Consider the following 13381-nt stretch of genomic DNA (forward strand, 5'->3'; position numbering starts at 1 on the left):
ATAATTCACTTTCTCTCTTTCAAAAATCTCCCAAAAACTATCATCTTTCTCACAAGTCTCCTTTGAGCATATTTATAGGCGCAAGAATGAAGAAGGATATACGCTCTCAAAAGATGGATTAGATATGGATTGAGGCACATGCTCAATCACTGAAACTTATGAAGGCCATAAGAAAAAAATTCTTCTTGACCCTTGGGTCTAAGTAGCTTTATGCCTTGCATGTATTTTTTGTATCTTTATGCCATGACCTTAAAATTGGATAATAATAATAGTAATAATATATTTCAAATATAAAATCATTTCTAATTCCTCAATTTGTAATTGTCTATCTTCTTGGTTTCGGTTTCTATAGATCTGATAGACAACATTGTTGTCAATTTTGTTAGGAATGGGTATTATTTTTTATCGATGTAATCAGAAATCAATGTCTCTATAAGTTGGTTTTCTCGGTTTTTTAGGTGGATGCTATCTAATTCTTCTAGGACATTTAGTAAGGTCGGCAGCCATTTGAATGCATTGTGCATGTACTTATGTAACCTTTATTTCCCTTATAAATTTAAGTTACAAAGTTTTTTCTCTTGGAAAATAAATAAATAAATAAAAATCTTCCATATAAATTCAAAAGGTTTCAAATCTTTAGTGTGTGTAAGTATGAATAATAAGTCATGTAATTGACTTAACCAATTGACATATACTCATAAAAATGACTTAAAAGCTCATTTCAATTGATTTAAAGCTTATTTACATTAATTTAGCATTTCCTATTTTTAAAGAGTTTTTAAATGAATTCAAGATGTACGAACATGTATGATGTATACGATATGGTTGTCCTAAAATGCATAAAGTTTAACATTAAAATATAAGAATATAAATAAAAGTTATATATTTTGCCGTGGGTAGCCGAATTTGCAATCATTGTGTTATGAAGTACGATGTAAATCATGAAATTCAATATTCCAATCCCTTATGTCTCAAGCCAACAAAAGACAAAAAAGTTACTTATTTTGAATATAGAGATATGAATATATTGTTGGGTAATAAAATAATTAAATCATAAAATAAGTGTTTTAAGTTCTATTTTTATGAAAAATGTTGACTATAAAGAGAACATTATTATTCTTTTCACATAATTTAATTTAGTATATCAATGTATGATTTGTAAATTGTCCTAAATATTCCACTGAATAGTTCGTCACGACAAATTTAATGAAAATCAAACTAAAACCTAAAATCTATATTACAAGGTTAATTTTCCTTAAATTTTTGGCTTTATTAATTATGGTTTTTTTACTTATGCATCCTATAGATAAAATATGGAAAATAGAGAGCAGAGAAATACACACACACACACTAATCACAATGAACGCCAAGATATGACTTTGGAAACTCATTTGGAAGAAAACCCACTTGAAAGGTGGGGTTGCTCTGCTCTCTATTTCTCTAAAATGAAAATAATGCAAATACAAAGGAGAAGGCACTTTTAGTGGAGTCACCTCAAACATATGGCCTAACAAGCTACTACAAACACTAAATCCCATATGTTATGCTCTTTCACTCCTACTCTCGGGTTATTTTGCTCTACTATGGAACCAAATACAATAGAATGAATGAAACTCCTTTTCCTCCTAGTGGCCCAGTTATAACACAGTCTGATAGCCAACTAGAGGTTAGATTTGACCCTTTCAATCCTCAACATGAGCTACGACTCAATCCTTCTATAGTCTTCTTCATAGTCTCAATGTGGTTAGCCGCTTTTCCATGACGTGGTATCATGTTACATTATAGTCGTCGATCATGATATGTCAACTTTCGAGAAGCATAACTTTCTCATGCATGCTTTGATTTGATTCTTGCATCGTTGAAAAAGTATCGACATGTATATTATGGAGTATAAGTCCACAATAAATTCAAGACCACAAGAAGGGGTCAGTTAAGATCTCCAAATTGATCTTGAAGGTTTTCACCCAAAATTTTCCAAACTATAACAACAACAACAAAAATGACTATGCGCAATGATTTATCCAATTTCTCCAATTTAACAAAATTGAAATGGAATACAAATAATATAATGATCCAATCTAGATTAATGTAGTGTCAAAAGCACATTTCTTACTTAAGTTTTAAAATAGAAATAGAAGATAACTATCCACTTTTTATACACATGGTAAAATAGATTACATAGTCACATAACCTTGATATTTTAAAATTGTCATTCCTATAATAACTTCGAGACTACTTGTTTTAGCATTATTAAATTAAGAATTAAGACTACTTCTTTTAGCATACTAAATTAAAAATTGAAAACCCTTGTTTTAGCATACCAAATTAAGAATTAAGACTCCTTGTTTTAACATACTAAATTAAGAATTGAAAACCCTTTAACTTATACCTTATTATTTAACTTATACCTTATTATTGTTGAAAATTTCATTAAAATGTAAAATTTGAAAATAGATTTTTACATTAACATAAACAATCTATCTTAATCTATCAATAAATTTGATTATATAATTCATTTTACATCATTTATTTTATCCAACAGCCTAAACAATGTAATCAAATAATTATTACCCTTTAATGGTTTCCTAAATTTCTTTCCATTCAGAAAGGAACATTCCCTGGTCTATCCTCTTCTTTCCACTACTTATAAAAATCTAATAATCTTCAATTATCTTTATAAAATCAAATAAACTTCGCATTAAATCTCAAATTTAACACAAGCGCTGCATAGCTCAATATTACATGTAAATAGAACTAGTAGCAGTAAAACAAAAGAATCTCGGTATCCACAGTAAAACTGGAACGTTTTTCAAGTACCGATTTTTTTCATAAATTTATTGGGAGACGTCCCAAATTCCTAGGGCAAATCCCAGTCTGACACAGGTTTATGCATATTTTAAAAACAAACTCAGAGAGAGCAATTCATCTTCCATAAAAACCATATAATCAGATATTGGAAGTATCTCACACATGGCAGAGGATGATCATGCATAGACAAAACAAAGTTTACTGGTTCTCATCTCTTCATTCAGGCCCCGCTGACTCAATCTTGTTGATTCATTAACTGTGACCAATCTCTCCAACAAAGCAAGCGTCTTTTTTGGGATTTCTTATCTTCTACACCAAAATCACCACTGCTAACCAAATACTGTATAATGTTAAGAGATTTTGGAACTCTTCTACGTTTATTGACAAATGAACAGAATGTATATCTTCAACAATCATACCCAAAGCCACCATGACTTGGCCTCATTATGGAGCTCCTTCACATCAATGAAATCAATCTTTTTTGTATTTTAATACTTGAGTTCTTGCACAGTAGCCTTAACCCTTAATTGGTTTGTAAACACTCTCAGAACATGTTTCTCCTTGGGAAGAGTAGCCTCAAGGTCATTCCGTTTTGTAATGAATAATTATTAATCATTCATTGTGTTCTCTTAGACACATAGCAGATGCTTAGGGTGGCATGAACAATCACAATGAAATAGAGTGACCGGAGCATAAAAAGAAACAAAAACTACTTTGCAGGAGAAGATTTAATGTCCATTACCCAAATAAATATGAAGAGACAAACTGCAAACATTTGTTCTAAATAGAATTGATAATCATGGATACAAATGGAGGAAAAATAAATCAAAATAAGTCCATTACCAATATCATCATAATCAGCACAGACCCAAAAATACTTATACAAATGAGAAATTCTTGCTTTTTTTGTATGACTCTAAAACATACTTTGCAGGAGCAGACTTAATGTCCATTACCCAAATAAATATGGAGAGAGACAAACTGCAAACATTTGGTAAAATAGATTTGATAAACATGGATACGAATGGAGCAAAAATAAATCAAAATAAGTCCATTACCAATATCATCATAATCAGCACAGACCCAAAAACAATTGTACAAATGAAAAATTGTTACTCTTTTTGTATGACTCTAAAAAACGTGTCTTGTATGTAAGATGCATTTATCTAAGATAGTAAATTGCAGAACATTATTTGGTGCATAATCATGAGAGAAAATGGTTATTTCAAACAAGATGAAACCATGAACCTTTACTGGATATACAGTAGTAATGATGCAGTTCTATTTCATAGCCCATTAATCACATCAGAAAGTGGCAATAACATGCACTTCATGCCTTTGGGCTCTATAGAACATTCTCTGATAGATGACTTGAAGACAATATTGTAACAGTCAAGAATATTCCATGGTCATGTGCATTTCTTTAAGCATATGTTTGCACTGGCTTAATTGTGTATGAAAACAAAAGGGAGATCACATCCTTAAAAACTAATGAACCCAATTCATTCATCAAAGGGTCTTAAACCAGGGACCAGCTGGCTATTAATAACACCTCCACCAGGGATGCCTTTAAAGACCAGGGAATACTCAAAAATGAATTGTATTATAATAAACTGCTTAATGGGGAATGAGTTTAAAGAGCCTAGTGATACTCAAATGTATTTGATCATTATATGCAGAAAGTGTAGATACCTCAAATTTTAGTTGAAATATACACAAGCCCAATTTATTAGAAATATTATTAAAAGTGCCTCAAAAAAGCATGTTCAATATATGTCCATATCTATATTAAAACTGAGAATATGCACCATCACTTGGTGGCATCGGTGGCATCCTTCTCTTCTGGCCAGAAGGATGTTTCCTTTCCAGTTTTTGAAACAGTTTGCAGAACGGCATCAGGCTTCACGTTCCCTTTCACAGTTACTTTTTGCTCCTTCAAGTTCACATCATATGTTTCCACACCTGCAATCAAGGTCGTGATTACTTGAATAGAATATTACACGGTCCCTACTTCACTCTATGATACATTATAACACACTGCAGCTTCAGTTAAGTCTGGACCCTTTTTAAATGGAGAAGTAACATGATACAAGTTCAAAAATATAGAGAAGTTTACCACTGTATTTGATTGAAAAGAAATCTATTCTAAATTTGTGAACAGGACAATATTAATAAGTTATCAACAAAAATCTGTATTTTGTATCCCAAATATAAGAAATTAAGAATCAGCTTACACGTGGGAACTCCATAATTTAGATTTACCATGAAGCTTCCATGTTGGCATAAGTTAAAGCATAAAAATGGTAATAAACATTTCATAGCAGTACCTTCCATTTTATTGAGAACTCGTTTTACAGCTCCAACACAACCTTCGCAAGACATGCCAACCTTCAAAACCACTGTCTGCATTGCAATGCTCATAGCTTTAGGGGGAAGGAACAACCGTAAAGAAAATAACACTTTGTAACACAAATCAGTCAACAGAAATCATTATCATGTAGGTCCTGAATATTTCTTTGCAAACAAAACAACTTGAAACAGACAAGGAAAAACAGGCACTGAAACTTGAAATAGAGTAACACCCTGCATGAGAAGAGGTCACCATTAGTTCCCCCTACCAACTATCTCGTTAAATCAGATTCTATTCCTTCTATGGCAAAGACAATTCAATTTAGGACTGGTTCTCTTTCCAACCTGGGTACCAGACTTCTCCCTATTTTTTATATAAGATGAAACCAAGCCATATCAATTTGAACCCTATATCTTGCTGGCCCGGAATTCATTCCTCCCATGTAGAATAACATTCAGTTTAAAAGGACTGGTTGGCATTACAACCTGGGTACCAGACTTCTCACCGTTTTAAATATAGCTGAAACCAAACAATATGAACAAATGAAACATAAGAATCTCTAGTTGAGCCATATCAATTTGAACCCTATATCTTGCTCGGCCAGATTTCATTCCTCCTATGCAGAATACCATTCAGTTTAAAAGGACTGGTTGGCATTACAACCTGAGTACCAGACTCCTCACTGTTTTCAATATAGCTGAAACCAAATTATATGAATAAATGAAACATAAGTGTCTCTAGTTGAGTTTTCCTCAGGGAACACCAAAACTGACAAACAGTACTCCAATATATCAACAATAATAAGAAAATTCACTATCCAATGTTTCCATGCTTGCCATAATGAAATTTGAGATATGCCCATAAAATGGTACGAGGCATACACATATACCTTCAAAGCTTAATGAAATAGCGAAGGTTCAAATAAAAAAACTAATTGTATGGAAAACCTTTAATAAAAACATGTAGCTGTCCAATTGACAACTTTTCAACTGGGGGCAAGACGAGCATCTCCATACTATCAGTAATCTCTTTAAGATGGACTGCCTCCAAACAAATAAACCGATTGATAAGGGTTACATTCACAAGTCTTGGGAAAAGGGATGACATCATAGCAAAGATCATTTTGAGTCATAATTTGGTAGCTATTTACAGACCAAAGGGCTTTCAGGTCTTATCATTTGTAATTGTCATGACATCACTAACCAGTCAACACCGATGCCCACAATTATGGCCCAGACCAACCAGTCTGCCCAACAAGGAATCAAGCCAGCCAAGTGGAAGCAAGTAACCCGAAAGACCCCATGCACATAGTATGGCCCGGACCATCCATTCCACCCAGCCAGGAAGTAAGCAGCCAAGTGGAAACAAGTAGCCCAAAAGTCGCAAGGCAAACAAGCAAGGAAAGGAAGTCAACTCGTATGAGAAACTGGCATCAGTATTCTATGCATACTTATGGCCCTAGTTTTCACTTTTAAGTTCTAAAGAGATCATAACCAGACATTAGGTCACTTCTCCTATAAGAGTTATAAAATAAAAATTCCAATCCCAATGAACAAATGACTACACAGTATCAGAATGAAACACTACTCTCATCAATGTTAAAAAACATGACACAAACTTTACTCCATGCTCTATTTCAGTTCTCTACTTCAAATTTGAAGAATTATATAAGTCAAAAAGTTAAGTGGATTCAAATAAATCTTGCCATGCCTCAAGCAAATGGCGTGGCATGTAATGAAACAAATTCCAAGAACAAGAATATGAAGTACATTGAAGAAGCTTCTAAAATCGACTGGAAATGGCGAAGTGTTTTTCTCTTTATTTGTATCCATGTGTAGGCATTTTAGAACCCAATGGATGAATCGGTAATCTGAGAGAAACAATCAACCAGACAGTAGAACTCAAGGCTTAGTAAATAGGGATGTAAATTGCCTAAACTTCCACATTTTTGCATCATCCTATCCATACTTTCATAGATCCATCTCACATTTCTGCTATAATTTTTTGCCTGACTCCTCAAACCTAGCAAACATTAAAAATAGTTGCCAACTCCCCAATAAAACATTTAACAGATGTCCAATGTCTCACAGTCAGAGGACCAACCCAACCTCGTAAGCCGTTTTCAACATTTTGGGCGTTAACTCTGCAATCCTCGCAGGTATGCACAGGGGCATCTCCATATTTTTGGGAGGTTCCAAATCTAAGCGTATAAATCAAATAAATTACAAAAAAATTCAAATAATAATAACCTAAAAAGCCAAATCCTCCATGCCAACCCTATATACATTCTGACTGGAAGACAAAACAGGAACAGGTTAATGTCATACTGAAATAGTAAGCCATTTATCTATACTATTGATTATGCCCATTGTAACCTATTCCATCAATACATAGACAGGAATCCAATATCAAGATATACATTACCCAAATCCTCCATGTCAACCCTATTTGTTGTCTGACTTTCGAACTGGAAGACAAGACAGGATCAGGTTCAGACAAAGCCATTTTTCTATACAATTGGCTATGCCCATTACATCAAATTATATAAAATGGTAACATTGCAGAACTGGTTGCTTTGGGTCTGCCTTATTCAAGAAACAATTCAACTTGGAAATTTCTACAGAGACGGCTTTAGCAAGTCCCAAAAAAGGGGGAAAAATGAAAATAATCGGAAATTTCTGCAGAGACAGATTTTGCAAAGCCAGAAAAACCAAGGGAAAAGAAAATTACAGACTTCTAATGAATCCACACGTATAAAAAGATAAAGAATAGAGAGATCAAAGCAGCCATACCTCGGCCATTGTAATGGTCAATGCACAGGAAATTCTAAAAATATGAAGAATAGAGAGATCAGAGCAGCCATACCTCAGCCATTGTAATGGTCAATGCACAGGAAAATCTCAACAGGACCCAATTATTAAGTCTGCTGTGTGCGTGTTGATCCAATCTGAGAAGGGAGGCTATAAATAGATGTCCCAACTCTTCCTAATGGTGTTATATATTAATTCTTGCCTGTTTTATTATAATATCTTTTGTTTATTGTGATAATTATATCTCTATTTTGATTTATTTTGGCGCTGTTGTACTGCGGAGGAACTGTCGTCACCGGAGGAGAGCTTGGTCAAGGTTCCATTGTGGGTACGTCTCGGCGTTAGTACAATATGTAAGGAGTACAAATTCATTTACATTTTACTTAGGAATTTTTCCAAAGTAAAATTATATTTTACATAAAATTATTATTATTATAATAGTATTTATAATTATTTAATTTATTTTAATAATAATGGTGTGACCCACTGGAAAATAACCGTTCAACAAATCGAACTAACTATTTTATACAGGACAAACGCTCCACGCAATCTAAAAATAATTACTTTATATTATATATCTCTCTATTTTTTATATTATCAATTTTTATGGGATAAATTATTAAAATAATTTTAAATTTATTTTTGAAGTGGTAAATTTTATTATAATAATAGTAATTTATTGAGAATGTAAATTTTTGTAATTTATAGTGTTTTTTTAAATAGATTTTAAAATAAATTATATTTTAGATTTATTAACCTAAGTTTTTCAAATCACTAAGTATGACTCATCATCAGTTTTATGATGAATGTTTTCATCCTACAAGGTTTTATGGTGAATGTTTTCTTCATACAAATTGATATACACTGCAAAGATGCACAACAGTGATAAAATGAACATTAGAGACAAATGAATAAAATAATTAAAATGGGCATTAAAGAATTTGTCGCAGACTAATGAGACTGTCTTTTGCCCTGAAAGTTATGGAAATTTGGGTCATATTTTGAGAAAATCTGGCAAGGATTTTTGTAAATCCAAGTTACAGTTGTTAAACTTCAAAATTTTAGGTGTCCTAGACGTTTTTGATGGCGTTGAATCCATTTCCACTATCAAAAACACTATTCAAACACTGCCTCTACGAGAATTTTTGAATTTTGGTTGTCCCGACAATTCTTCTGCCTCCATAAACAACTCCAAAGAATTTAGATTAAGATATTAAGTTTAATAAAATAGTGCTAATTATAGTTAATAAAAAAGTATTTAATGAGAAATTGTTAATATTATCAAAAAGAAAGACTTCCCCTAACTTCTCCTAACTGGTTAGATATTTAACTAATAAAATATTAATATTTATATATATATATTATCATTATAAGAAAAATCCAATAAAATGATGATTGATAAAAGTCAACTTACTTATTTTAATAATTATTATAATTAAGGAATACTTTTCTCTAAACAAAACAAATAAATAAATAAAAATTAACAATTAAAAATAAAACAAACAAATAAACAAATATAAAATTGAATATCATCTTAAATAATCAAACATTAGTAAAGAGAAGTGAATAAAAATACAAATAAAAAAAGGGGCTAGAGATAACAAAACAAAAGGGAAAAGATGAAGGAGAAGGAAAAAAGAGATGGGATCCAACAACCGCTAATTTTCTAGCCTCCCTAAACTTGCGGTGATGGAAATGATCAATCCTCGCAATGACCTGGGACACTTCCAAACAAATATGGTGTTTTGTCTTCCAGCCTCCCTACAGTGTCTTATATCAGCAACATGCTCTTGAGGTCTCTGATTTATAGATCGACTGGTTCCCCAATGTATGGGGTCCCACAAGAACAGGTGATCAAATAGACACATTTCATGCTCTTAGGGTCCAACGAGTCTTTAACGGATTTGAGGGAACCATGAATGGTGTTCAAGGGTCTAAAGGTCGAAGAGATCTTATGCTTCTTCAAAATACGAGCTATTTTTAATAGTACCTTGGATGAAGGGAAGTTGAACATTGCCAATCAAATCACTAGGGTCTATCTTGAAGAAATAGTATTTTAATTATAAGGTCAAGGTTAAGTTAGACATTAAATTGATTTATGAAACTTTCTTCTTTGTAGAATAGATGACTAGCCTCGCCCAACGATTTTATTATAATTTAATTGTTAATAGTGCTTAGAGACACTCTCCAACCCACTATAGAAGAGATGTAATGTCTTGTACTGTCATATAAACATTTTGATTCCATCATATAAAAATAAAAATTAAGAATTAAAATAAAATTGAGGTAAAATAGTCAATTTACCATTGGTGGTATTTATGCTTCAGGTTTTGAAAACACATGGTTTCCATGAAAAATCAAATTTCTTGAGGCGCAAACCCCTTTTAGAGTGAAAAGAAATATAATCATTTTCGACCCTTGGTAGATCGAGAGTTAAGATGGATTTAGACTAGTTTATAACAAGAGTGGTTCGTTATTTACTGGATATAATTATTTGAGTGAGATTTTGGTTCAAAGTTGGATAGCTACCACTATAATCCTTATAATTCAAGAGCTCACAAGAGGATTGTTATTAGTAAGGGTGCATATAACCTTCTAGGGATAAAGTGTTAATATGTTTTGATATAGTTCATCTGAATTCATCACAATGAGCAATTTTGGGTCGACGTTCGGAACCTCCCAATGTGGTTCATCATTAGGGCAATGTGTTGAAAATGGCAACAAGAAATGCTAAAAATAGAAGTGCTAAAAATAGCAGTTTGGGTACCAGTGTTGGATTGAGAAACAGGGAATGAAAAATGGAAGTGCTAAAAATAGAATTGCTATTTTTAGCGGTTCAGGATGGATTCCTATTTTAGTCAGTCCCTGGACCAAAAAATAGGAAGTAAAATTCGAATTTGAACTTAACAGTTGTTTGAAAATAAATTAATTAATTCTCCATGAGTTAATTAGTTAAGGAAAATCAAACATGATGTCTATGTGAGGACATGCAACAGTTTCTCTATTAATTGAAGAATTTATCCATCAGTTAAAGAGATAAGGATGAGTTCTAATTTGAGTTGTAATTAGTTGGCTCAGTTAACTGAGTCAAGTCCAGTTAGATTGATTTAAACAGTTTGTTTAAATTAATGTGAGTTCAGTTAGTTAATGCATACTTGCATATAACCGCTGCACTTTGGATAACTGAAGATTCTCTCATGAATAACTCATGCATGTCAGTTCAGACAGAGACCCAGTTGAGATCAGAGAAGGGACAATGTATTATCAGTTGGATGAATATTTTTCCTATAAAGGAAGCTCATCCTTGATGAGGATTTATCTCCTTCAGGACTGCGTAGTTGGATCAGAGGTTAGTGAGTGTGTGAAGAGGCCAATTCACATAAGTGGCTGCACTGGACCCCAATCAGAATTGCGCAAAGAAATAGGAGGCTTGGAGCGCATACCAGAGGTTATATAGAGGCCTTTGACTGTCTATGAGCAGCAGAGGTATTGTAGAGAGAGCAAGATAGCTTTTGAGCTTATTCTTTTTGTAATACTGGCTATATTTCCACTTGTATGATAATACACAGTTGGGGTTTTAAGCTGAGGCTTTCCCCGGGGTATATCTTCTGTGTTATGTGTGATTGATTTCTCCATATTAGTTATATGTGTTCTTATTGATGTTGCTCATGTTCGATTAAGCTTCCGCTAAATTGGTTATAGAAATAGATCAAGTATTTTGCTTTAGTCTATTTCATTATCAGGTGATCTACAGTGGGAATTTCGACATGGTATCGGAGCTAGCTGATTTGTAGAAAAATTCTACATGGTATCAGAGCACAGGTGATCAAAGAAGAACAGTATACAAGAAGTGAGAAGTCGAAGTTTGTGATTCCTAAATATAGAAATCGAGTTCTTATCACATCTCTATTTCACCTATGGCGTTCAATGGTTTGAGACTCGAATATGCCCTTAATGGCAGTTCGAATTATATAGCCTGGAAGGATCGCATGGAAGCAGTACTAGAGGATAACAGTCTAAAGGACTTCATTGATCAAGAAGTCCCCAAGCCGACTGGTGTTGTTGAATTGGCTGAATGGAAGAAATGTGTGGCTAGAGCAAGGAGAATCCTTCTGGAGGGAGTTTGAGATCACATAGTCTCGAGTCTCCATGGGAAGGAGACACCATTTTCAATGTGGAAAACATTGAAAGATCTATATCAGAATAGCAGTGATCAGAGGAAGCTGGCACTGAAAGACAAGCTTCAGAAGATCAAGTGTGAAAAGGGCGACACGATCTCTACGTATCTGAACAAGCTCACCACATGTAGGGATGAGCTTGGAAGTGTAGGGATCGCGACAACTAATGATGACATGGTGAGTCTTGCACTCCTCGGTCTTCCTAAGAGCTGGCATAGCTACCAGGACTCGGTTAATGGAAGAGAGAAACTGCCAGATTGGGAACGACTTTGGTCGGATTTGATGCAGGAGGAGATAAGAAGAAGCACCAGAGATGGTTCTTCATCCATGGAGGATGAAGAAAATTGCGCCTTAGCGAGTAAGGCGAAGAAGGGGAAGGAGAAGGTTTCTCATTCCGAATCCAGTTCTTCCAATGGTGGGAAGAAGTTTGAAAAATCGAAAGTGTGATGCTTTCGTTGTCATGAGGTGGGCCATTTTGCTACAAATTGTCCACTCAGGAAATCCAAGAAGGGATCCATGGAAGGATCAGAAGGTGAGGCACTGGCCTCACAGTTCGATTTGGATTTCACACTGTTCGCATGCATGCTTTCATCCATGGTGGGAAGTGGTTGGTTTCTTGACAGTGGAGTTTCTTTCCACATGACCGGCGACAAGAGTTTGTTCAGTACTTTGGAGGAGAAAGATCTCTAGATACTCATAGCGATGGGTAATGATGAAAAGTATAGTGTCTCAGGTGTAGGCAAAGTTATTTTTCAAAGGGAGCATGGAGCTCGCCTTACCTTGATCGATGTCAAGTATGTACCAGGACTGAAGAGAAACTTGGTGTCGATCGCGATGCTGGAAGACAAAGGCTATGATGTAGTCTTCAGTAAGGGAAAGGTTTTCCTTAGACACATCATCACTAGATAGGTGAAGCAGATCGATTCACGGGTCAAGAACCTGTATGCTCTTGAGGTTCAAGATGCATGCAAAGCCTTGAGGAGCAAGGCAACTGATGGAGACTTGGTGGTTGAGAGGGAGAGTACATTACCTCTCGACATGCAGCGCTAGAAGAAGTCTCAGACGATTGTGGAGGAGCTACAATTGGTGAAGTAGCTTCAGGAGGTTCTGAAGCAGCCACAATTAGAGAAGCTGAGAGGAGATCGAGTAGAGACATCTACTCATGCAAAGACCTCCAATAAGGGGAAACTTCGAGCCAGGTGGGCAGAGGGATCACATGCAGCCATACCTCCAGG

General features: G+C 34.4%; 1 protein-coding gene across 1 annotated transcript; it reads right to left on the reverse strand.

Annotated features, from left to right (window-relative positions):
- Positions 1-4520: 4520 nt before the first annotated feature.
- LOC149195503 (copper transport protein ATX1-like) lies at positions 4521-8176 on the reverse strand. The gene is made up of 3 exons (XM_089405347.1): positions 8024-8176; positions 5136-5211; positions 4521-4770 (listed from the first exon to the last, which is right to left on the reverse strand). Exons 1-3 carry the CDS (start codon positions 8030-8032, stop codon positions 4619-4621), a joined length of 237 nt encoding a protein of 78 aa, XP_089261473.1. The 5' UTR covers positions 8033-8176; the 3' UTR covers positions 4521-4618.
- Positions 8177-13381: the final 5205 nt, after the last annotated feature.

This window comes from Pinus tabuliformis, chromosome 2_2, assembly GCF_031772625.1.
Source record: "Pinus tabuliformis cultivar Carrire ecotype Pingquan chromosome 2_2, CPIR1, whole genome shotgun sequence".
Lineage (NCBI taxonomy): Eukaryota > Viridiplantae > Streptophyta > Pinopsida > Pinales > Pinaceae > Pinus > Pinus tabuliformis.